The sequence below is a fragment of the Lipotes vexillifer genome, unplaced genomic scaffold, assembly GCF_000442215.2.
Source record: "Lipotes vexillifer unplaced genomic scaffold, Lipotes_vexillifer_v1.1 scaffold645, whole genome shotgun sequence".
Taxonomy (NCBI): domain Eukaryota; kingdom Metazoa; phylum Chordata; class Mammalia; order Artiodactyla; family Lipotidae; genus Lipotes; species Lipotes vexillifer.
In genome coordinates, this window is record NW_006777439.1 from 3,267,685 (window position 1) to 3,294,668 (window position 26,984).

At 35.4% G+C, this 26,984-nt stretch overlaps 1 protein-coding gene across 1 annotated transcript in view; it reads left to right on the top strand.

The window, feature by feature from the left end:
• The window catches only part of AGPS (alkylglycerone phosphate synthase), a 136,831-nt gene extending 110,047 nt beyond the window's left edge, over positions 1-26,784 (top strand). The window contains exons 18-20 of the mRNA XM_007451100.1: positions 6,559-6,658; positions 8,923-8,980; positions 24,745-26,784. Coding sequence (XP_007451162.1) covers positions 6,559-6,658; positions 8,923-8,980; positions 24,745-24,866 — 280 coding nt within the window. The 3' untranslated portion in view covers positions 24,867-26,784. The remainder of the gene's footprint in view (positions 1-6,558; positions 6,659-8,922; positions 8,981-24,744) is intronic.
• The last annotated feature ends 200 nt before the right edge of the window (positions 26,785-26,984 follow it).

The following is a 26,984-nucleotide window of genomic DNA, read 5'->3' on the forward strand; positions in this document are numbered from 1 at the left end:
AGGTCTTTTGTCTCCCTAGGTAGGTTTATTCCTAGGTATTTTACTCTTTTTGTTGCAGTGGTAAATGGGAGTGTTTTCTTAATTTCTCTTTTAGATTTTTCATCATTACTGTATAGGAATGCAAGAGATTTCTGTGCATTAATTTTGTATCCTGCAACTTTACCAGATTCATTGATTAGCTCTAGTAGTTTTCTGATGACATCTTTAGGATTCTCTATGTATAGTATCATGTCATCTGCAAACAGTGACAGTTTTACTTCTTCTTTTCTGATTTGTATTCCTTTTATTTCTTTTTCTTCTCTGATTGCTGTGGCTAGGACTTCAAAAACTGTGTTGAATAATAGTAGTGAGAGTGGACATCCCTGTCTTGTTCTTGATCTTAGAGGAAATGCTTTCAGTTTTTCACGATTGAGAATGATGTTTGCTGTGGGTTTGTCGTATGTGGCCTTTATTATGTTGAGGTAGGTTCCCTCTGTGCCCACTTTCTAGAGGGTTTTTATCATAAATGGGTGTTGAATTTTGTCAGAAGCTTTTTCTGTGTCTATTAAGATGATCGTATGGTTGTTATTCTTCACTTTGTTAATATGGTATATCACATTGATTGATTTGCGTATATTGAAGAATCCTTGCATCCCTGGGATAAATCCCACTTGATCATGGTGTATGATCCTTTTAATGTGTTGTTGGATTCTGTTTGCTAGTATTTTGTTGAGGATTTTTGCATCTATATTCATCAGTGATATTGGTCTGTAATTTTCTGTTTTTTGTAGTATCAGGTATTAGGGTGGTTTTGGTATCAGGGTGATGGTGGCCTCATAGAATGAGTTTGGGAGTGTTCCTTCCCCTGCAATTTTTTGGAAGAGTTTGAGAAGGATGGGTGTTAGCTCTTCTCTAAATGTTTGTTAGAATTCACCTGTGAAGCCATCTGGTCCTGGACTTTTGTTTGTTGGAAGATTTTTCATCACAGTTTCAATTTCATTACTTGTGATCGGTGTGTTCATATTTTCTATTTCTTCCTGGTTCAGTCTTGGAAGGTTACACCTTTCTAAGAATTTGTCCATTTCTTCCAGGTTGTCCATTTTATTTGCATAGAGTTACTTGTAGTAGTCTCTTAGGATGCTGTGTATTTCTGTGGTGTCTGTTGTAACTTCTCCTTTTTCATTTCTAATTTTATTAATTTGAGTGCTCTCCCTCTTTTTCTTGATGAGTCTGGCTAATGGTTGATCAATTATGTTTATCTTCTCAAAGAACCAGCTTTTAGTTTTATTGATCTTTGCTCTTGTCTTCTTTGTTTCTATTTCATTTATTTCTGCTGTGATCTTTATGATTTCTTTCCTTCTGCTAACTTTGGGTTTTGTTTGTTCTTCTTTCTCTCGTTCCTTTAGGTATAAGGTTAGATTGTTTATTTGAGATTTTTCTTGTTTCCTGAGGTAGGCTTGTATAGCTATAAATTTCCCTCTGAGAACTGCTTTTGCTGCATCCCATAGGTTTTGGATCATCGTGTTTTCTTTGTCATTTGTTTCTAGGTATTTTTTGATTTCCTCTTTGATTTCTTCAGTGATCTCTTGGTTATTTAGTAATGTATAGTTTAGCCTCCATTTGTTTTGTGTTTTTTATGTTTTTTTCCCTGTAATTGATATCTAATCTCATAGCGTTGTTGTCAGCAAACATGCTTGATATGATTTCAATTTTCTTAAATTTACTGAGGCTTGATTTGTGTCACAAGGTGTGATCTATCCTGGAGAATGTTCTGTGCGCACTTGAGAAGAAAGTGTAATCTGCGGTTTTGGTATGGAATGTCCTATAAATATCAATTAAATCTATCTGGTCTATTGTGTCATTTAAAGCTTCTGTTTCCTTATTTATTTTCATTTTGGATGATCTGTCCATTGGTGTAAGTGAGGTGTTAAAGTCCCCCACTATTATTGTGTTACTGTTGATTTCCTCTTTTAGAGCTGTTAGCAGTTGCCTTATGTATTGAGATGCTCCTATGTTGGGTGCATATATATTTATAATTGTTATATCTTCTTCTTGGATTGATCCCTTGATCATTATGTAGTGTCCTTCCTTGTCTCTTGTAACATTCTTTATTTTAAAGTCTATTTTATCTGATATGAGTATTGCTACTCCAGCTTTCTTTTGATTTCCATTTGCATGGAATATCTTTTTCCATCCCCTCACTTTCAGTCTGTATGTGTCTCTAGGTCTGAAGTGGGTCTCTTGTAGACAGCATATAGATGGGTCTTATTTTTGTATCCTTTCAGCAAGCCTGTGTCTTTTGGTTGGAGCATTTAATCCATTTACGTTTAAGGTAATTATCGATATGTATGTTCCTGTCACCATATTCTTAATTGTTTTGGGTTTGTTTTTGTAGTTCCTTTTATTCTCTTGTGTTTCCCGCTTAGAGAAGTTCCTTTAGCATTTGTTGTAGAGCTTGTTTGGTGGTGCTGAATTCTCTTAGCTTTTGCTTGTCTGTAAAGCTTTTGATTTCTCCATCGAATCTGAATGAGATCCTTGCCGGTAAAGTAATATTCGTTGTAGGTTCTTCCCTTTCATCACTTTAAGTATATCATGCTACTCCCTTCTGGCTTTTAGAGTTTCTGCTGAGAAATCATTTGTTAACCTTATGGGAGTTCCCTTGTATGTTATTTGTCGTTTTTCCCTTGCTGCTTTCAATAACTTTTCTTTGTCTTTAATTTTTGCCAATTTGATTACTATTTTTCTCGGTGAGTTTCTCCTTGGTTTTGTTCTGTATGGGACTCTCTGCGCTTCCTGGACCTTGGTGGCTATTTCCTTTCCCATGTTAGGGATGTTTTCGACTATAATCTCTTCAAGTATTTTATTGGTCCTTTCTCTCTCTCTTCTCCTTCTGGGACCCCTATAATGCAAATGTTGTTGTGATTAATGTTGTCCCAGAGGTCTCTTAGGCTGTCTTCATATCTTTTCGTTCTTTTTTCTTTATTCTGTTCCGCAGCAGTGATTTCCACCATTCTGTCTTCCAGGTCACTTATCTGTTCTTCTGCCTCAGTTTTTCTGCTATTGATTCCTTCTAGTGTAGTTTTCATTTCACTTATTGTATTGTTCATCTCTGTTTGTTTGTTCTTTAATTCTTCTTGGTCTGTGTTAAACATTTCTTGCATCTTCTCGATCTTTGTCTCCATTCTTTTTCCCAGGTCCTGGTTCATCTTCACTATCATTATTCTGAAGTCTTTTTCTGGAAGGTTGCCTATCTCCACTTCATTCAGTTGTTTTTCTGGGGTTTTATCGTGTTCCTTCATCTGGTACATAGCCCTCTGCCTTTTCGTCTTGTCTATCTTTCTGTGAATGTTAGATTGTGCTTTTGCTGGGTACGACAACAAAATCCTTACATGAAATGTAAGGAAAACATCTTTCGTATACCGTAACTGTTCACGTCAATCAGAAGAATATCCTTGAAATAGTCTTTTATGCTTCTTTGTGGGAGAGACATGGTTTGAAGAACATTTTAGGAAGTACTAGGTCAAGTGTGTGTATTAACATCTTTTAGAACAAGTATATTTGGGGTAGAATGTAAAGGCTTAAAATGTGGATTTTAGAGATTATCAGCTGGGCATTCGATATATCTGAAGGAGGGGAAAAAGGGGCCTTGTTCTGTTTAATAAAAAACGTATAACATGGTAACGCTACTGGTAGCTTAGTGACTGATCTTGGAGAGAAGCTTTCTAAATTAAAGGAGTAAAAATGTACCTGTTTCTTTTTTTTTTTTTTAATTTGGACATATCTTTTAAAATGAACCTTTTATCTTAAAGTTCTTAAACCGCAAGAAAAAAAAAGTGTATTTATTTATATTATCACCTAAGTTGATACTTAGTTCTTCTCTTGACAGTCTGGTCTGTCAAGCCTCTTATTATTATAAACTGAAAACAAATAGGCCCAATAATCCAGAAGTCATTTGTTAATAGTAAAATCTGAAACATTTCAAGTAATAGAATCTATTTCTGTGTAGTTGAGGATTTTTTATTCTTTTGCTTTGTCAAGTGACAACTTAACAGATATTATCCTGTCTTCCTTCTGCCCTACTTCTCTATTCAGCATCCCTTCTTCTTCCCCTTCATTATGAAAATACTATTGTAATAAACCACTACTTACTGAAAGTTATTGAGAAGTAAAATATTCTGCCTTAGGACACCTTCTGTAACAGTACTTTACGTCTTGGTTCTTTAGAAGGTACTTACTTATAAGGCCTAAGGATCTTCATTATGTATTGTATTGCAGGTAGATAGAATTGGTATACATATTCTGAATTGATATGTCATTTATTACATAGCTGTTTTTTTAAGAAGGATTTTCTGATAAAAGCCTAACGCTCAGCTTCTGTGATCATCTTATAAAACCAAAGTTTAGAATGTGCAAAGTCTAAGTTAATTGAATGATTTTGCTAAATAGGAGTTTTTTGTTTGTTTGTTTGTTTGTTTTTGCGGTACGTGGGCCTCTCACTGTTGTGGCCTCTCCCATTGCGGAGCACAGGCTCCGGACGCACAGGCCCAGCGGCCATGGCTCACGGGCCCAGCCACTCCACGGCATGTGGGATCCTCCCGGACCGGGGCACGAACCCATATCCCCTGCATTGGCAGGCGGACTCTCAACCACTGCGCCACCAGGGAAGCCCAATAGGAGTTTTAAATATAGTTTTTATAGCATATACTTGATTAACGCTTAACTGTAGTTTGATTTTGCTTTAGTTTGATTTGAGCTGATTAACAGTGGCTAAGGAGATTATTCTGTGCTGAGTATAAATGTTGAATGTGTGAGATGTAATTTTTAAACCAGTTTTTTTTTAAAAAGCTATTCTGAAATTAATTTAAAATAGTTACAGATCTCATTGAAATCAGAGATGCCAAGGAAAAAAATTCAGCTGTAGGATGCATTTATTAAGTTAATTTATTTCATTTCTGTCTTTTAAAAGGTACTTTGTATATTGGAATAGGAATTCTAACCCTAAATTTTCTGAGGAAGTTTTGTGGGAAGGACTTCCTAGCCAGTGAGTCTAACATAAGTACAGTACTCCAAAAAGTATATAGCACAAAAATTTTTTAGAAATTAAAGAATAATATAATGACTTTGGCAGCCACACTTTCTCTTGTCCAGATGATTTTGGAAGCCATTAGTGTTTAAGTGTCTTAAATGATAGAATTGATCTATTAAAAGGTATTAGTTCTGTCACTTTCTGAAATGGCCCCAGATTAAGGTTTTCCAAAAAATGTTATTTCTACTTTGTTTGAGATACTGATCACTCAAGCTTTGTTGTAATTTTAGAAGCCTCCTTATCTACTGAAAACTGAATTGTGTAATATAGCTCCTGGATTTGTTGGAAGGTGGCAATGTTCTATTAATATTTAGTTATATTTTCTATTTATTGATATTAATGATTCTCATATGAGTAATGTATATTTTACTAATTGCTGTAAACTCATTTCATTCATGTATCCTTTAAATTTATTTAAATTTGGTTATTCATAGTGATAGTGCCCTTGCAGTTAACATGGTTTTCCAATTTTTCTTAAACTTTGTAAATCTGGTAGTTAATTTGTAAACATTCAAGGGATCTTTTTTATGGGTGAATTAACACTAGAAGAAAAACACAGCTGGCACATTGACAGTAGCATTGTTAAACAGTTCATTTCTTCTGTTCTGAGGCACCTAACATTTGGCCTAAAAGGCCATTAAAATTTTGGATTAGATTCTGTTTGTATTGTGTAGTAAAAAAAAGTATTTCCTCTGTATTTGCTCTTTCTGTTAAATTCTTTGTGGGAACCTTTGTAAATTGCATTCAGAGATTTGACTGTGATTACCTTGGCTCCCTTTTAAATGCTTCACCTAATTACATTTTGAAAGACCAGATATATATCATGTATATGATTTATTAATCTAACATTCTTGATACCTTTTGTAAATACATATACAACATGCACACATATGGGACCTAGAGTGTAAAACCTTCAGAGATACTCTCTTAAGGCCATATCATTCAGTTTGTTTTCAAAGTTGTTACTAATAATGTGAACTTGGTGAAGGTGCTGTGTTTTACCCAGTCTGATCATTTTGGGTATTTGAACATTTTTCTTGTTTTCGTGTTTTAAGTTCTCGTATGTATTTCTGTTAACTTTGAGGAAGCTTAGAAGACTTAAAATGGATCATCAAGTTCCAGGTAGTCTGTTTTGGAGCTGTCTATAACTGCAGTATACTTTGTTAAAAAAGAAAAAAAAAAAATCCCTTCTGAGGAAGTGGAATTTTGTTTATTTCAGGCCAGTTGGAGAAATATTTACATTATCTTAAAATTAAAAAAAGTTTTTGGGGTAATAGTCCAGACTTACCAAAAAAGTTATAAAAATAGTACAAGTAGTTCTTAGATATCCTTTATCCAGCAAATCTATTTTCCATCCACGGAGTAAGAGGGTGGGTAGAGAATGAGATTATGGCTTAAGCAAATCATTCAAACAATCTTGTCTTTAAGTTTCTAGATGTTAAATCTGATTTCACTTAAAGCCTTGTGGGGGATTTTGTCTGTTTGTTTTTTAGGGTGACTCAGACTTATGATGCAGGTGCATGTATCTATTTCTACTTTGCCTTTAACTACAGGGGAATCAGTGACCCACTGACTGTGTTTGAACAAACTGAGGTAATTTTGCATACATGAATATAGCTCTTACATTCTTTTATTAATTTAAGTAAACTTTACTATCAATTTATGAATTTTAGTTTGACTGTCTTTAATAACTTGTGGTTTACCTGGTTGATAGCCCATAGAAATGAGAAACATAATTTTTACTCTGGATTGAATACTGAATTAGAAGTCTAAAATTCATATTCCCTATACATATTACAATTAATATTCTAAAATTAATATTCTGTTGCCTGTGATTCTTTGGATATTACTTATAGTACATAATACCTGATTAAATTAAATAACAGAAGACTATATGGACCCTTGATATCACTTCAGCAGCCCAGCCAGCTCCATATGGTGACTGCTTTTGAGGTCAGCAGCTCTAAAGCTCTTGGCCTATGTTGCTGTAATTTCCTAATTCTAGGTTTATAATTTTTTTGTTTGCTTAAGTTATATGTAGGCCTTTGAGGTTCATTTGTCAGCAGTTTCTATTACATTTCTTAAATGACCTAATTTTTATAACGTCTTCTGTTTGATAGTCAATATTTCTGATGACAAGTATGCCTAGAGTTGAAGAAACAGACTAGACTGTGGAGGAAGCAGGAGGAGACTGGGGTTTGTTAAAAATAAAACCTCAGGTATCCTAGTGTTAACTCTGTTGCCTGCCTGCCAGAGGTAGTACCACAAGGTGATTTTCAGTGGCACACTTTTAGACCCAAACCACAGGGTATGGTTGGCTCCCTCTTATCCCTCCTTTTTTTTTTTAAAAAAAAAAAACACAGCTTTTCTGAAGTATAATTGAGATATAGTAAACTGCGCATAATATGTACAGTTTCATGGGTTTTGACCTATGTATGCACCTGTGAAATTGTAACCCCAATCAAAATAATGAACATATCCATCATCCTCAAAAGTGTGAGTCCTGGGGCTTCCCTGGTGGCGCAGTGGTTGAGAGTCCGCCTGCCGATGCAGGGGACACGGGTTTGTGCCCCGTTCCGGGAAGATCCCACATGCCGCGGAGCGGCTGGGCCCGTGAGCCATGGCCGCTGAGCCTGCGCGTCCGGAGCCTGTGCTCTGCAATGGGAGAGGCCACAACAGTTTTGGTGTTGCCCTCTGGCTACCCAAAGGCCTCTTCCCCATAGTACTACAAAAATGAAAGTGTTCCTTCTTTCCCAAGCCAAACTGCCATTCTCTAAGTGCTGCTGGTTTCAAGTAGTTATTGCTTTACATAAAATAAGTTGTTAGAAGACATAGTCCCTTAGAGTAGGGCCAGCATATGTATGATTCATTTGAAAAACCCTAAATCCTCAGTGATGAGCGTTCTTATAAATTACTTTGCAATGAGATGTGGTCCATCTGTCCCTCCTTAAGGGAGGGCCTCTTCTACTGTGTCCTAACTCTGATGGTTTATACACACCCAGGTAATTCTAGGAGGTTCAAGGCACTGTAGGGATTTTACCTCATATCTGTTATATACTCATGAATTGAATGTAATTCCAGTTTCTGTAACCCTTCTTTCACCCTGTACTTCAGTCATTCTATATATTGCTTTAAGTGTTTATCTTTCTAACCTTATTGCTCTTTAAGGAGCCTAGTTGGAGCCTAACATGTTAAGAGGATAAAACAAGGTTTTTTTTTTCACACTTAGATATCCATAAGCCTGAGAAGTAATTTGTCCCAAGGCATTGACCTAAGAAATGTTCTCCATAAGGGTTTTTACCATTAATCCCTGATAGCTTTGTAAGTAATCTTGAGTCTTATGCCCACTGTATGATATTAGGTGAGTAATTTAACCATCTAAGCCTCATTTTCTTTATCTGTGAAATAGGAGTAATTGAAATTATTCCATAAGGCTTTAGTGAAAATAACTGGGTAGTTCCAGGTAAATTGCTTAGTACTTTTCTGGACATACCATATACAGTCAATTAATGTTTGTTGGTATAGTGAGATGTTTACTTCAGAGTAGGACCGGACTCCTCACAAAACTTTTTTTTATTGTTATTAATCATTTAGTGCTGATGAATTGGTCATTTTGCCTTCTTTTTCTTTTCTAGAATCTTGATGTAACAATTGTAGACACTGCGACTATTCACTAGAAAAAAACATAAAGCTAGGCTGCATATTTTAATTGCTCTTTAAATACAGTTAACCTAAGAGAAAGGAAAATTAGGCTTCTCCTTTATTATTTAACCCAGAAAGTATGTATCTCCTTTGGGAGTTGGGTCTTACTCTTTCACCTCAAAGTGATCTATTTGTTGTTTTGTTTCCAAATACAGGCAGCTGCTAGAGAAGAAATCCTCGCTAATGGAGGGAGCCTGTCGCATCACCACGGAGGTATTCTTTTTTGGGGGTAGAATTTCTAATATTCCTACTGTTTAAAATATTTGGTTTGATACAGTGCTAGGGGGAGTTATAATATGAGTAATTTGAGAGCACTAGGGCTCTCTTTGAAGTTGTTATGTCTGTCACTGAGGTTGCTTGTGCTGTGGTCGTAACTGACAGAAGCTTGATTTGACAAGCCTGCCTAGATAACAGAACCTAGACAGCCTTCTGAGTTCTCAGGAACTTCATGTCACCCAAGATAGCCCAGCAAGCCTGGGAAGTATTTAACCATTAGAGCAAAAATTTTTAAAGGGGGAATAAGAACCTACCTAAATGTTTTTTGTTTTTTTAAATAAATTTATTTATTTTATTTATTTATATTTTTGGCTGCGCTGGGTCTTCGTTGCTGTGCGCAGGCTCTCTCTGGTTGCAGCAAGCGGGGGCCACTCTTCATTGCGGTGCGCAGGCCTCCCATTGCAGTGGCCTCTCCTACTGGGGATCACGGGCCCCAGGGGCGTGGGCTTCAGTAGTTGTGGCGCACAGGCTCAGCTGCTCCATGGCATGTGGGATCCTCCCAGGCCAGGGCCCGAACCCATGTCCCCCGCACTGGCAGGCAGACTCCCAACCACTGCACCACCAGGGAAGCCCTACCTAAATGTTTTTCATCCACTATTGGAATGTAGCTGAAGTCAGTTGTACTATATATTGAATAGCTGTTTGTTCTGCCCACCCAAAATTCAGCAAATTAATCAAGGTGGGATATGAAAAAATCTTCTTTTCAAGATTTTAATGCTGTTTTAGTATTTCTTTTTGATCATTGTAGTATTTTTATTGGAGAGTTGATCACATCAGTAATAAAAATTATGATATATCTACCTATGTTATATCTACCTAGACATATCTACCAGTGTTTTTAATATATCCCTCAATATAAATTGGTGCCTAGAAAATATATGTGTAGATTTTTTTAATTAAAAAAATTTTTTTAGGGAATTGCATGAAGATAAATGACCACTGAATTTAAAAATTTCAGCTTATACTCCTACTCTGGATTCTCCATATCCCTGTTCCCCTGTTTGATTTTCCATCATAGCATTTAGCATTATCTAACATGCTATATATTTATACTTCTTGAGATTAGCTATCTCCTCCTACTCGTAAGTAGGATCCATAAGGACAGGGACTTCTGTTTCATTTCTGTGTACCAGCACCTAGAACAGTGCTTGGCCCCAGTCAGCCCTCCATACATGTTTGTAGGATGATTGAAAGAATTTTGGTAGAAAACAGAGTGGGCTGTGGAGGATCTGTGTTCATATGACATTATTGCAGGCAGGCCTGAAGAAGATTGCTAATGTGGATGAATGAAATAGACAATTACCAGCATCATTGTATCAATTTAATCTTTTGCATTCCCTCTACTTTTTCTTAACCTCCACAAATAAATTTCTAACTTAGCTGACTGATAAGCATTAAAGTGAATGAATTTGTTCTTTTCCTCCTTTTCCTGTTTATTACCTTTTGATGGAGATTCTAATGAATGCTAGAATGACAAAAATGAAGAAGGGAAGAAACTGGATATTAGAAACGTCTCAAGTGAAATTAAAAACTTTTGATTAATCTAAAAGTCTAAACCTAATTTTGGAACTATAAACATGAAGTATTTCATAAAGGTGCTTAGAATTTTAGCACCTTCCTTTAAAATGTTCAGAAAGCTATATACTTTATTTTAAATCTTTTTTGTATATTTTATTTTAGGATGCCACTATATTACTATGTAATTTACAAGTATACTTGTGAAATTACATAATATCATTAAGTAATATGTTCTTCATTCTAAATTGATTTCATGGAGGGAGGAAACAGAATAATTTAGCTATAATTAATTATTTGAAGAAAAAAAGAATTTTCCTTTCCATAGCCAACAATTTTGCCTTTTCGTACATGTCAGCAGCCAACAAGTGCACTTTTTCCTTTAAGGTCAGGAACTGTAGGAGCTATGTTTGTGATTCTGCAAGAGGGTGAGAATAGCCAAGTCTTGTACTATATAGAAAGAAATAGAGGCTTAATTGTTATTTAGATAACTGGGTTATATGAACTAATTTCCTTAATTGTGAGAGGATGTTCTTCGTTTACTTAAGCTTTACAGTGAGGTAAATTCTACAGAAGTTATGGAAATGACCAAATGACCTGCAACATTGTGGAGGAAAGCCAAACCAATGCTGTTTTTTCTTGCTGATGACACTTTACTCCTTTAGGATCTATGAGGATATTCAGGTCCCACCAATAGTGTCTATATGTGAGATGCTGAAAGTCTAGTATGGCAGAAGTGTTGACAATACTTTTTCAGGTACACCCCAGACACTGAGAGCTTCTTAGCAGGCTCTAACATAACCTACATAAACATACTTGAAATAATGTATGTGTGAAGCTGTCATTACAGGAAAAAAAAATACACACAAATTTAAAATAATAAAGAGTTAAGTAATTCTAGTATAAATTTATTTGAGACTTAGACTTTATTTGTGAAAGCTGTGGTTAATAATCTGTTTTATTATTCAGTAAACAAATAGAAATTAATTTGAAGAATAGTTGAAAAGATATAAACCTTAATTAACCAAAAGATCATGATTATTCAATTCTTGATTCCAAAGCAAAAAATATAAATAGCTCCTGGGATATTTTTGATACCAAGTATGCCTAATGCCTTTTTTTTTTTTTTTTTTTTTTTTTGCGGTACGCGGGCCTCTCACTGTTGTGGCCTCTCCCGTTGCGGAGCACAGGCGATGCGCAGGCGATGCGGCCATGGCTCACGGGCCCAGCCGCTCCGCGGCATGTGGGATCTTCCCGGACCAGGGCATGAACCCGTGTCCCCTGCATCGGCAGGTGGACTCTCAACCACTGCGCCACCAGGGAAGCCCCCTAACGCTTTTTAATATTGTTGTATAATATGTTTTCCACATTATAAATATTACTGGTCCACTAGGCAATAGGATTTCAAAGAATGGTAGTCCTTCCCTTGAAGGATCTTACAGTCCAGTAAAGTAAAATATTATAGCATTTCAAAAGGCTGCTGATCAAAACTGGTAGGTTTATGATATCATCATATTTTAACCAAGATAAGAGTCTCCCATTTTCTTTGAGAAGCACTCAAAAGGTGACTTTAATAAACATGTAAATGCTATAGTTGTTAAAACATCAAACAGAAGGAAGATAAAATAGGGAAAGGAATTAACATTTATAAAGCTGTAAATATTTGCTAGGTGCTCTGCATGACAGTCTCCTTTAATCCTGATCAAAATGCTGTGGAGTAGATATTGTTCCTGTCTTTCAGATGAAGATATATTAAGCCTCTGAGTGTACAGTAAGTTACTTCAAAGTATCAGCAATAGTTGTTAGTGCCAGAATTTGAGTTTGAACTCAGTTCATCCTGCTTCAGGGTCCTTGTCCTCTGATTTAAGAACATAATAGTGAAAATAGGCCAAAAGCTAAAAAGATTGAAATTGAAAGCCTTTGAAAAGAGGCACATGCATTTAAAAGTATATGAGAAGAAATACTAAACATTAGTCTTTCTCTTTTAAAATATAAAACCTCTGTTTCTTTAATTTTGACACTAAGTTAGTTGCTTGTCCTGCTTTAGATGTTAAAACAGAAATGAATGAACATTTTAATTTCCTCATCATAGCTATTTCATTGTTTTCTCAGTTCTTGCACGTAAGTCAGTTTGACTTTCTGGTTGTTTTTATACTTCCTGATTATAGGTTTCTAACATGTCACCAGTATCAAGTAATAAAACAAATGCAGGTCAGATCATATTACAATAAAACTCCTTGTATAATTTATGTGCATTTTCAGGTTCTAGGCTTATAAGCCTTTTTTTGTTGAAGACTCCAAGATTGATGAAATAATTTAATTTTAGAAATTATTAACTTGAACTTGAGTGTAGCAAGGTTTGATTGCATATTAATTTATTGAGATGTTCTGCCTCATTTAAATAGGAATCTTTTATTTCTATCACATTTCTCATATTTTTTATTTTCATGCAGTCAAAAATATGACTGTGTATAAACAAATTCTGAACCACTTGGATTCCTCTGTGGCTTAGAAAAAGAAACTAGGTAAGCCTGAACACAAAATATATTTCGTATGTGCTGGTAAAATGAAGATGCTTTCCCTTTGCTAGGTTGTCTTCTAAACTGCTTTATAAACACTGGCGTGCTCCAGGGCTCAGCCCAGAGCCAGTTCGTTCCTCCGTGTTTCCTCACTCCCTCAATGATTACTTTAGTCCCAGGACTTAAAACACCATCCTTACGCTGATGACTCCCAAATACCAGAAGGGATCACCACCACCACCGTAGTTCAAATCACTGTTTTTTCCTGCTGGGACAGTTGCAGCCTCTTAATTGGTCTGTCCACCTTCACTCCTGTTCCCCTGCTGTCATTTCTCTTGCTGCCCAAGTAATCTTTTTAAAACTCAGTATTTTCTCCTCACATTCAGAATAAAATCCAAAGTCCTTATCAGGTTCTTCAGGGATATACATTGTGTGTTTTATCTCTCTGTCTTCATCTCTTACTACTTTTTCCCTCTAGCAGTAGTGTCCTTCTTGCTATTTCTCAGGCATATCAACCCTCTTCCCCCTTCAAGGCGTTTGCTATTTATTCCGTCTCTTCCTGATGTTCTTTCTCTTGTTTTTTCCCCCCCAGATATTTGCATGGCTCACTTTCCCATCATGAAGATCTCTGATAAAAATGTCACCTTCTTAGAGACGTCTTCCCTATTCTATTGTATAGTTTATGTGTTCCTCATTCGAATAAGTTCAATGAGGTTACTGACTGTATCTTGTCCGTCACTGTGTTCCCCAGTCCCTAGAACAGTGACTTCCTGTTCTACATAGAAGTAGATGCTCAATGAATATGTTACGTGTGTAGTTAAGTGCCCAAGTGCTCACAGAATTTGGGACAATTTTGCAAATTCTCAGACATCTCTGAATTTTTCATGCTAGAATGGCATTAGTCTCCTTGCTAATTTAGCTTCAAACATTTAATAATCAGGCCTTGTTTGAATATAGGGTCATGTTTAATCATGAAAAGGCTCAGTTTATTCCATAATATTTCTGAGAATGTGTATTAGCAGAGTCAGTTATTCAGTGGAAAAGTAGGGTAAAATAATGTGCCTTTCACTACAACTGCCCAACACCAGCCATTTTAGTGTTCTTCCGTAGATGCATTATATATGTAAGATTCCATTTAAGCCTTTATCTTAAAACAAATGCAAGTTTGAGAGGCTTACAAACAGAGGGGTTAAAAACATAGGCTTTGGAATCAAATCTGTATTTGACTCTTGGCTCTGTACTTAACTACCTGTGTGACCTTAGGGAAATAACTTCTCTGAGCTGCAGTTTTCTCATCTGCAAAATGGGAATAGTACCTACCTCAGATTATTGTAACACTTAAGTGTGATAATGTATGTAAAGCATTAGAAGTGTCCTGCATATAGTAGGTGCTTAAGAAACAGTAGTCTTCTAAAATAATAAAAGCAGTAGACAGCACCAAGTGAAACTCTGGTTTGTATTCTTAACCCCCTACTCTAACCATTGAAGAAAGGGTTATAGTTTATTTGAAAAAGACCCATATATTCAAGGAATATAATTCAACAATTGTCTTAACATTTTCATCTATAACCTGCAGTTAGTCTCACCCTATAGGAGGTTCTGTTACAATCTGTATGAAAGAGCAGCATAATTGGCAACAAAATTTGCTATAAAAAATGTCTATTTTCATACATGCTTCTCTGCTTAAAGTTAATCATCTAATTTGTAAATTTCAAATATCCTGTGCTATTCAGTATAGTTTCATAAAGCAGAAATCTTTCCATATAAATTTTAAATAGAATGGGTTTAATTATCCTTCTAAAGTTAATAATAGAGCTCTCAAAAGATTGCTTTTTATATGTGTAGAAAAGATTTTCCTTAATTTGCATCCTGAACTTAAAACCAAGGCAACCTCATAGGCGCATCTTTAGTTACTGACCTTCAGGCAGTACCATGACATTCTCAGTACCATTTTTAAGTTCAGAAGTAGAAGGGTTGGGGGTTGGGAGAGTATTGATGCAGTTTCTCTTAGAGGGTTTGGCCTGTAATTGTGATTAATAACAGTTGCTTTCACTATCTGGAAACAGACAGGCTGGTTTGTCTGCCTACAATCATGCTGTGATAAATGGAGCTATTTTAACTCTGGTTTTGTGTATCAAAGAAAACAGATGTAGTCTGGAACTGGAGGCTATAGGAAATATAAAGCCTGCTTAACTTAATCTTCATAGTGCTTGTTTTTGTAACTGACGAGCTGGTCAGTTTAAACAGCAGCGTTTATATCAGCCATATATTTAAATTTCAATTTACGACTTAAGTTTTTAAGTTGTTTGTTTGCTAAAATTATACCTAAGGCCTTGTCAGGAAGTAAAAAACCTTGATTAAATATAACCAGTCTTAGTTTAAATATTGATGTCTTTACCTAACCAAAATTATTTCCTATTGTTCAGAGAATAATTATGGGGTAGCTGCTCTTAATAGTTTTTGTGGTCTTAACATAATCCAATAGTATCAGGAACTTTAAAAGTAAAAAGAGACTACTCAAAATAATGAGCAAAAGATCAGCTTTGTTAAAAACCTATAGTGTGAAATAAAAGACATACAGATTGGAAAGCATGAATGAAACTATTGCTGTTTATAGATGACATGATTGTCTTTGTACAAAATCTGCCCCCCGCAAAAAAATCTACTAGAACAAGATCAGCAAGATTGCATAATACAAGAGCACACACCAAGATCAATTGCATTTCTGTATATTAACAACAAGCATATAGAAACTGAGATTTAAAATACAAGTACCATTTATATATGCTCCAAATTAGACATTTAAATTAACAGAATATGTACATGCCTATGCATAAATCTAATAAAATATATACAGGATCTGTGTTCTGAAAATAACAGAATGCTGATGAAAAAAATCAAAGACCTAAATAAATGGAGAGATGTGTTCATGGATTGGTAGAAAACGACATGGTATAAAGATGTCAAGTCTCCCTAGATTGATCTACCTATTTAATACAATTGCTTTCAAAATTTCAGAATGATTTTTAGTAGATATAGAAAAGATTATTTTCAAATTTATATGGTAAGGCAAAGGAACTAGATGGCTAAAACAATTCTGAAAAAAGAACAGAGTCATAGGAATCAATTTACCTGATTTCAAGACTTATAATATACAGTCATCAAGACTGTGTGGTATTGGAGGAGTGACATATTGATCAATGGAACAGAATAGAGAGCTCAGAAATAGACCCACACGAATATGTCCAACCAATTTTGACAAAGGTATAAAGCAGTCCAGTGGAGGAAGTATATAGCTTTTTTACCAAATGGTGCTGGAACAATTGGACATTGGGTAAAAAAAAAAAAAAAGAACCTTGATCTGAACCTCACACCTTATGCCAAAATTAACTCAACACAGATAATATACTTAAATGTAAAACATAAAATAATAAAACTTTTAGAAAAAAAAACAAGAGAAAATATTCAAGATCTAGAGTTGGGCAAAGAGTTCTCAGACTGTTCCCCCAGAGTGCAATCCATTACAGGAAAAATTGATAAATTGGATCTCATCAAAATTAAAAATGTTTGCTCTGTGAAAGACTGTTAAGAGGATGAAAAGTTAGGCTACAGAGTAAGAGAAAATATGTGCAAACCACATATCCAATAAAAGATATATCTATAATATATAAAGAACTCTCAAAACTCAATAGTAAAATACAAACAATTCAATTAGAAACTGGGCAAAAGACATGAAGAATCATTTCACTGAAGAGGATATACAAATGACAAATAATTACATGAAAAGATGTTCAACGTCAATAACCATTAGGGAAATGCAAATTAAAACCACAAGAGAAACCACTATACACCTATCAGAAAGCTAAAATAAAAAAATAGCAGCAGTGTCATGCTGGCAAGGATGTAGAGAAATTAGATCAATCATACATTACTGGTTGGAACATAACGTGGTACAGTCATTCTGTAAAAACAGTTGGCAGTTTCTTATAAAATCAAACATGTAACTACCATTCAACCCAACAATTATACTCTTGGGCATTTATACCAGAGAATTGAAAACATAAACCTGTATATGTATATTCAGAGCAGATTTACTCATAGTAGTCCCAAACTGGAGTAAGCTCAGATGTCCTTCAACCATTAAATGGCTAAACAAACTGTGGTACGTCTATACCATGGAATACGACTCAGCGGTAAGGGGAAACGAACCATTAACGCATGCAGCAACTTGGATGAATCTCCAGGAAATTATGCTGAGTGAAAAAAAGCCAATTCTGAAAGGTTGCATTCTGTGTGATAGTATTTCTGTAACATATTTGAAATGACAAAATTAGAGAAATAGAGAACAGATTGGTGGTTTCCAGGAGTTGGGTGTGGGGTGGGGATGACTATAAATAGGCAACACAAGGATCCTTGTGGGGATGGAAATGTTCTGTATCTTGACTATATCAGTGTCAATATGCTGGTTGTGATTTTGGTCTTTTGATAGCTACCAGATGAGTATAGCCTTTCCAATATTGAATCTTTATCAGATTACCATAAGGTAGCAGAAAGTTTGTTTTACTCTTAACTTTTTTCCCTTCAGTTTCTTCTTTGTTATTGGCTTTTTCTCACAAAACTTAAAGTTGATTATAATATTTTTCCACTGAAGCAATGTTGTAAATAGTGAGATTCTAAGACCAGACTGTAAAAGCCAATTTAATCCATGATGTAATTGAGCATTTAACTATTTCAGCTATGTCATAGGATGAACAGATTTGAGAGCTGACAGAAAATCTGTTGTAAGAATGTATTGTTCCCTGGTCCTTCCTACCCTTGCAATTATAGATGCCCAGTCCCAGACAAAGGGCAGGGACAACGTTGTGTTTGCCATCTCTTACCTTGTGCTATATATACCTGTAGTAACTTCCAGCTTCAGGTGTATTTTCTCAGCCACTAGGAGAGAGTAGGTGGCTTGGATAATACCACTTCTCTTTGGACCTCTAAAGAGAACTTTTTCTCCCTAGCAATTTTATGACCAAGACTCTTCTAAGTACTAGATGTTAGTCTCAGAATACCTCTACTACATTATTATATTGTTACAGAATAATTAACTTTTTATAGTCAGTTTCAGGTGATTAGCAGACAGTTAATCCTAATAGATATTTTCAAGTGTAAGATCTGTTGAAAGTAACTTTAGGTAAAGTTAATTTTTAATGTTCTGTCTTTGGTGTCTAACATAGAAACCACTAGAGTACTTGTGGCTATTTAAATTTAAATTAATTAAAATGAAATAAAAATGTATTTCCTCATTTGCAGTAGCCACCTTTCAAGTGCTTGATATCCACATGTGGTTAGGGGCTACTGTGTTAAATACTGCAGATACAGAACATTTCTGTCAACACTGGAAGTTCTACCAGACAGTGCTGTGAAGCTTTATTTCATATATATTTTCACACATTGGCTGGGAAAATGGCACACAAATATGGCTTAAAAGTTTTTTCAGTAGATATTAGATTCAAGTCTTTAGGAGTTAAGTTCTGAAATAAACTAGCATTTGTCATAAATGGTAGGTTTTCTCAGAGTATAACTTCTGTCTACCACTTTTTCCAGAATTTCTTTCAGTTTGGTCTGTAGCCTCAAATTTAGAACAAGGTCACCTTGCTACAGTAAAAGCCATTCACTGCTAATCCAGTTGGTTGTAGCAGTGAAGATATGTTGCTTTTATGGAAATTGTTCAGGCTCCTACGAGACAGACCTTTGGAAACATATAGTCTGAGATTTCTTGGTCTTGTCACTGTTGACATTTTTGACTAGATTCTTAGTGTGGGGGCCGTCCTGTGCATTGTAGTATGTTTAGCAGCATCCCTGGCCCCTGCCCACTAGATGCTGGTAACATCGCCCCAGTTATGACAACCAAAAACTTCTCTATACATTGCTTAGTGTCCCTTAGGGTGCAGAATTGCCTCTGTTGAGAGCTACTGATATAGTCCAAAGGCTCCTAGAGATTTGAAGGAAAAGAGAGTTAGGTTCTGTGACATACCTTCTCCTATCTTAGCTAATATAGAATAGCTCTGAGTATATCCAAGAAATAATGTCAGAATATAGGGAATGCAAGGCAGATAAAACCAAAGGAAATTAAGGAAACCCAGATTGCCTTTCCCTGGATATTTGCATCCCTACATCTTATCTAAAATGGCTTACAGATAACTGTGGTTCAACATTTATTTTTTAACTAACATTTTTTGAATTCTTACTGTGTGGCATACACTATATTATGCAACAGGACTACAAAAATGAATAAAACATGGCCCTAGTCTTCAAGGAGCATATGATGTTGACTGTCCTTTTCTGTCCTTATCTATTTCATGTTATTTGGCCTGTTTACTTGCTTTCAGCTCTGTTGTATAGGCATTAATTGCCACTTGGTTTAAACTTTGAGCGTGTCAAGCCATCTTTTGGGGATGTATAACAGAATTAGCACTTGATTGTGTTCTGAAGACAGATTGAATCCAGCTCTTGTGATCTGTTATTATCTTGATAATTCAGGCTTTTTTTTCTGTTTCATCATCTCTAAAGACCTATTCAAGGATCTGTAAGATCTTAGAGCTGCTATATAAACTGCACAGATAAAACCTTAGCATAAAGAAAACTGGCATATAAAAATATTTAATAAGAGAAAAATCTTATAATACCAGATTTTAATTATCTATGAATCTTTCATCTTGATGTCAGAAGTTTCATTAGTAGTAGAAAATACGTCAGATGACTTAATAAGTCAAACGTGACTTTAAGTATCCACTAAGCATTAAATTAGACTCTGCGGTAGTCATAGTCCCATCTCATGTGTCTTTAAAAGCTGGGTATTCACATCCCTCAGCTGGAAACGTGTTGGCTTCAGCATGTACCTCCACCAAAGCCAAACACACACACACAGATGCCTTAGAGCACAAACCGACGGACAACTAAATCCTCTTTGCAGGTTGAACGCTCTACCCCACACACAAGTGCCTTATAGCACAAACAGATGGACAGCTAAATCCGCTTTTCAGGTTGAACGTTCTACCCCATGCCACTCCCTCCCAAAGAAACATCATCATAGTCAGACCACCAGTTACCAGAAAGAGTGGAAATTGTCCGTTGTCCTTCTCTGTTCTCATCAGTACAGATCAAGTTGCATGGGGCCAGAACCTCATCTGACAAGAGGTTGGTGTCCCTTTAGCGCTAGTTCCTTAGATAATCCACCAGTAGTTTAGTTGGATTAATTAAATCTTGAAATACAAAGTCAGTGCTCAGATCACTCATACAAGAAGCTAAATCTAGATTTTCTTTTTTAAATCTGACCTGTAGAATAGTGTTAAAAAGGTATCCAGGATGCCCAAAGTAGAACTTTCAAAATACCGTTATTTCAATAATGGTTAGGTGCTTTTAACTTTGGCTAAATTCTCCTTCTGAGCTTCAGCTTCAGTAATCTTCTAAACGTACAGCCCATTTCATAATTTGTTTTTAATTTTTTTATAAATTCATTTTATTTTTATTTGTGAGTTGGGTCTTCGTTGTTGTGTGCGGGCTTTCTCTAGTTGCAGTGAGCGGGGGCTACTCTTCGTTGCGGTGCGCAGGCTTCTCGTTGCAGTGGCTTCTCTTGTTGCAGAGCATGGGCTCTAGAGCGCAGCCTCAGTAGTTGTGGTGCACAGGCTTAGCTGCTCCATGGCATGTGGGATCTTCCCGGACCAGGGCTCGAATCCATGTCCCCTGCATTGGCAGGCGGATTCTTAACCACTGAGCCACCAGGGAAGCCCATGATTTGTTTTTTAAATAAGTGCATAATAAGTCTTTTCAGCCTTGTAATCAAATTCATAATTCAGAGAGTTTTTAATTTAGCTAAAAAGAACTCTGGCTAGCAGACCCTAGATGTGTCCCTTTTAAGTTGAGATTATTAGGTGGTTTCTGCTAAGTCTTCAGTCCCTTAGACCACAAAGATTAGTTCCAGATAATTTTTAGTGGCTAGGCTGGCCAACATGTTCACATTTTCTACACACAAGACTCCCATTACCCATCCCTCTTATATACATGTCTGTTCATTCTTTGCTATTGATCTTCCCACAAAATGTATTATTTCTTGGAGCTGTTAGCATCCAAAGGGGACTGTTGAGCCTGTGATTTCAAAAAGCTTCTATTTTCTCTGTTCCAAAGTATAATTTTTTTTAAGATTTTTTCTTTTGATGTGGACCATTTTTAAAGTCTTTATTGAATTCGTTACACTATTGCTTCTGTTTTAAGTTTTGGCTTCTTGGCCGCAAGGCATGTGGGATCTTAGTTGCCCAACCAGGGATCAAACCACACCCCTTGCGTTGGAAGGCGAAGTCTTAACCACTGGACCGCCAGGGAAGTCCCCAAAGTATAATTTTTAAATGTACTGTATATTATGGAAAAAACACAAAATACTTATTTTATTCTGTCTGTATATACAGTATAAGAAATTAAATTGTAAAAAAGTGAACTCCACTTTTAATTTAAGCAGACAAAGAATTTCCTCCATTAGTTTTCTGTATTTGGCTGGCCTATGATTTTTGTACCTTTAAAAATACATCTAAGACTCTTAAATACCTGGCTTAAGTATTTTGAGCATTGAATATGTAGAAAAAATGAGAATTATGGAATACGGGGCCTCTTTCTTATTTTCAGAAATGGTGGATTTGGCTTTTTGTAACTCTAGTGTTGGCTCTCAAGCTAGGTTTACACTTCTAGAGGACCAGAAGTCACAGGAGTGTAGTAGAGTCAGTAGTCATGAATACCCCACATCAGGTAATCCAGGTCTGGAAAGAGGAATAAGCTTCATGTGGTATGAAGGTACACATGACTTTTCATGGATAACTATATACACACAAGGAATGTTGAAGTAGTCTTTGGCCACCTGTTATTTGCTGTTTTCGTTCATCCATTCTCCCCTTTAGTATGGCATGCTTCCTTTTCTGAAAATGAGTCTACAGATATGTAAGCAGCTACTATATAGTTGTGCACACACGTGTGTTACACATGTCCAGATCAGTATAATAAGCTAATTTCTAAAATGCCTATAGCAGTGCAAATAAAGATTGTACAAATGGCATTATTATTGTTGTTGTTTAACTCTAGAATAAAAGTCTTCTACTTTGAAGTACGATCCTGTCTTTGGGATTAGGGCCTTTGATGTTTCATTGTTGTTTTTTTAATTTATCAATTCATCTGAGGCAGCCAGAGAAGGTTCTCTAGAATTTTATGAAGGCTATTTCCAATAATCTCATATTATAAACGCTCATTAAGCGTTTTTACTTAAACTCTCTTTTCTCTGTGTACATTTATCCTGTAATATAGTTGACTTAAATTGTTAAGCAAATCCAAAAAGATTTCTAGTCCCTTTAATTACATAAACTGTGATTTCTGACCTCAGTTCAAATTCTGTTATCACTAACAGAAGAAGCTTACAGACCTCTGCCATCAGGCCATCAAGGGGTTAAATTATTTTATCAGATATGTTTTTGAGGGGCCACAGCTATGCTGCCTGTACTGCCTTTTATTTTTTTAACTTTCTAGTTCACTAATCAAATGTATGTTAGATTGATTATTGTAAAAGTATAAACCATAGAAAATTTGACAAGATAGATGTGTAAATTATCCTTCTGACAGAACTAATGATGCACTTCAAGCACCTTCTGTTTTCCAGCGCTTGGTGAGCGACTTCATTAAATATGCAGTGGCTGTTGGGTAGCTTCTCAGAGGATGGTTCAGCTCCTTGTGGAATTGGATTATTACTAGAGGTGTAAAACGAGGCAGATGAGCTAGCTGTTGGGCATCCTGCTGAGGTTCTAATGTGCTCCATCTTGTCGGAGCAGTTGTTTGCAGTCTTTTCAGGACAATTACATCCATAACCACAGGACACATTCAGTGAAAGTATATCACAGATAACAGTGGAGACTGGCATTGACTGCTTTTCATCCCACTCTCTTGAGTTGCCTCAGTGTTGGTAGCTTATAATAATGCCACTTCTACCATTCACAGAGTAGTTTTTTTTTTTTCTCTTTTAATACTTTGGAGCAAATCTGGAAATAACTGATTTGGAACTTTTTCTAAGTGCAAAAATCGTAGGATATTTGGAGTGAAAAGATTCGGTAGCTTCTAATCCCTTTGCATATGAGAAAACTAAGGCTGAGGCATTGTGGTGAGTTGTCCCTTAGGGAGATAGTAGGAGGACCTGGTAGAACATCTTTTAGGTGGTAGAGATTGCATGAATAGCAGTTTGTACTGTTTGGCTTCTGGTTTTAGAGCTCTTTTAAACAGAATTTTTCTTTTGAATTTAAGATTTCTTTTTCCTGCTGTAGAGCATTTTTCCTCATCTTAATACCAGCAATGCTTCTTTATTTCTAGAAGCCAAGCAGAAATATTTTGCTTTCTGAGAATGTCATGCTATTTATTATTTTAATGACAACTGGTGGTTTCCTGGAGTACTGGACACAAAAGACGGTTTGAGTTGAGCTTAAAATGGTATTTAAGTTTTCCAAAAGGGAGATGCTGTGGTGGATCACTGAAGCTTGATAAATGAGAGTGCATTTTAGAATGACAGGCTGAATACTTTAATGAAAGAAGGCTTCCCATTTTAGTTGGCCAATTAAATCGCTGCTGATGACTTTGGATCATTAATGAACATTTGTGGAAAATGACCATTAGAATTCAATTATTACAATAATACATTTGAAAAGTACTAACCACAAATAATCCTGCCCGTAAATAAGATTTATCCATTTTCCCATAAATAAATCAGCATCCTGCTTTGCTTTTTAATGCCAAAGCAAATTGACATTTCAGAACTCTTTTATAGATTAAGTACATATCCTTTCTTATAAAAGTTCTGCTTAGAAAAGGTTACATTTTCGTTGAATGCCTTTTAAAATATAATTTATGCTGCTAACGATTATATTCGTTATTCTCAGAATAAATTAGCAAGACTTATAAACAAAGAAGGGGAACATGATACAGTGTATAAAAGCAGATAATTAAATTTAAGATGGTTTAGGTATTTGATTTATTTAGTGCCTAAAAAAACTCTAATTCTGGAAAAATAATAGGAAGAAAATAACAGTTATTTGAACATGCAAATTTATTTTAAAGTCATATGAAAAGAAAATGCAAATGGAAAGCTCATAACCAGATTTTTTTCTTAAGCCCAAAGTTCAGATTTTCTCAATTTTTAAAAAGCTTTTGTTCTCAAAATATTTTATGGATATATAGCTTGTCAATTTTTGCTGTAGTATACCCAGCAAATTCATCTGGATATGTTTTCTTTAGTTAACTTTATTTTCTCTGAAACTTTGGCATGTTCTGGTAAAGACAGGAGGCAGGTTCTTTTGAAATGCATGTTTTTCTCATTTTGTTATTTGTAAAATGGGCCATAATCTCAGTGCAGGCTCCCTTCATCTCCATTTTACAGTTTACAAAGAAAGGAGACACTGTGGAGCACAGGCTCCCCTGGGAGTACACTGAGCTTAATGAGCTTGATAGTCTGGTGGGCTCAATAAATCAAATACAGCAAAACATTTCTCATTTTTAAATAAAAGCATTTATCACACAGTGTTTGTTCATTCATGGTCATAAGATTGATTGGTTCCCAGCATCATAGTGTATATTGAAGCATTTTTGATTTTGTTTTTCCAGTGGGCAAGTTACGGAAGCAGTGGCTAAAGGAAAGTATCTCTGATGTCGGCTTTGGGATGCTGAAGTCTGTCAAGGAATATGTGGACCCCAATAACATCTTTGGAAACAGAAACCTTTTATAAATCCATTACTGTTGTTAAGAAAAATGTCACTTTTTTTTTTAAGTCTTTTAACTATGGTTATACCAGTAATCAGATATATCATGGACTTTATTTCAGCTACCTTTGTTTGTTGGTTTAAAATAAGTTTGTTTCATTCTGTAGTTTGTTTCGTTTCTACATCTATGGATTGACAGATGGTATTCCTAAATCTCTCTCATTGTAGGTGTATCAGTTTACAGCCAACTGGTTATCATTTCAAATTTCAGTCAGGCAGCACAAGGCTGCCAGTGGTTAATTTCAGAAGGAGGTGCTGCCAGCTGTTTTGTATTGATGCTTCTTCTTAGGAACAAAGCCAGATTTTGGTGTCATCTATTGTTTCTCTAGCCTCTTTGTTAAAAGAACGTTTCTGGGAAGCAGCTATCTAGGGAAGGATTCCACTGAGGAGCGTTATACATGTATGTTTTTTTAAGAGTGCATTCTAGTGTGAATAGGTCATTAAGGGAGAATACCCATGAAAGAATATAGGCAACCTCTTATTTAGGATGCCTTCAGTTCTGTAAGGTGCTTGGCCTACATTTTTCTTTGAAATTAGTATACAGTTATAAAACCTTAAATCATTAGTATGCTTTATTCTGTCAGGGGACATGTTTTTGTTCTCCATGTTTCTGTTTCTACTGAGGTATGAGTTGTATTTCTATCACTGAGATAACATATTGTTATATCCTAATTCATTCCTAATATGTTTTATAAGAAAAGCTGACTTATCACTCATTGTACGTGAAGAACAGGTTTACCATGAAAGGAATGTCTTTATTCAACTTAGAGTTCTAATGTTTCTCATTTCACATTCTTGTTGCTGAGATGCAGAAGAAGCTACAACAGGAGCAGAAGAGGGAAGACTTCTTACACTGAATGTCTCCAGTTCAAAGAACTGTTTTGGCTAAAGAAACACAGTCATCATTCAGCTACTGAATTTGAAAACCTCAACAGTTTCAATGACAAAAAAACCTTTTTAAAAAAAATTAACCCAAACAACATAAATTTCCATATAAAAGTAAAGTTTCAATTTAGTTTTTAATAATGGTTTAATGCCTTTTTTGAATTACTGGTTTAACCTAAATTTAAAAATATAATGTATTAATACACATACCATAATCAAAAGTTTGAAATATCATATTTCTTAAACAATAGGGAGAACGTTAACCACATTTAGCGAACATTTTTACATTCAAACCTGGATATTAAAATAAATGAAATGATTACTTTGAATCACTGTCTGTCAAGGTTCATGGTTCACATTTTGAGACAGATTCTTTTCTTAATGCAATACCTAACTTTTGATAATTTTTTTAGAATTAATATTTGATCAGCTAATATGAGTCAAAATGCAGACTATCCTTTAAAAGGACATACTGTCTGTCTGTGTAGCAACAGCTCCAAAGTATTTTGGGGCAGTTTGATACCTTTTATATCTGAAGTAGCCTTAACCAGAAAATCTAAAATTGATGCACAAAATGATATTTTTAAGACTTCAAAGTGATAAATAATTTTTAACAAATAAAATTGGCCTCAAACTAATAAACTTAAAATCTGTAAGCAAATCAAAATGAAACATTAGTTTAACAACAAAAACTAAATATTTATTTATTAGAAGCTGCCTCTCTTCATTGGTGATTTATTTTTAATTATAAAATTTCCAGCAGATCTTTGCTTCAAGCCCTTGATATTTGAAATAGTTGGATACTTGATGAGGAAATTACACTTGCTTCTCAAATTATAAAAATCTCAGCTTTATGAAATGCATCTATTCATGAAAGTAATTTCTCTAATTGGTGATCAAACTGTAAAATTTATTACGATACTAATATCTCACTGGAGTGTATACATGTTTCTGAGTAATTTTTTAAAAATAAAACTTACAGGTTCATAAGCAGATCCATTCCTTTGCACGTGATTGTTATAACGTTCTTTCCTAGGGAGTTCAGATTTCAATAACCTCAGAATTAGGAAATGTAACACCTGAAATTGTTCACTATTCTACATGAACCTTGTGGAAATTAGTGATTTATGCGTTTGTTTTCTTCCATGCATGCATGACTCTCCAACCTTGATTTTGTAGTGATGACTACATTTTGTAGT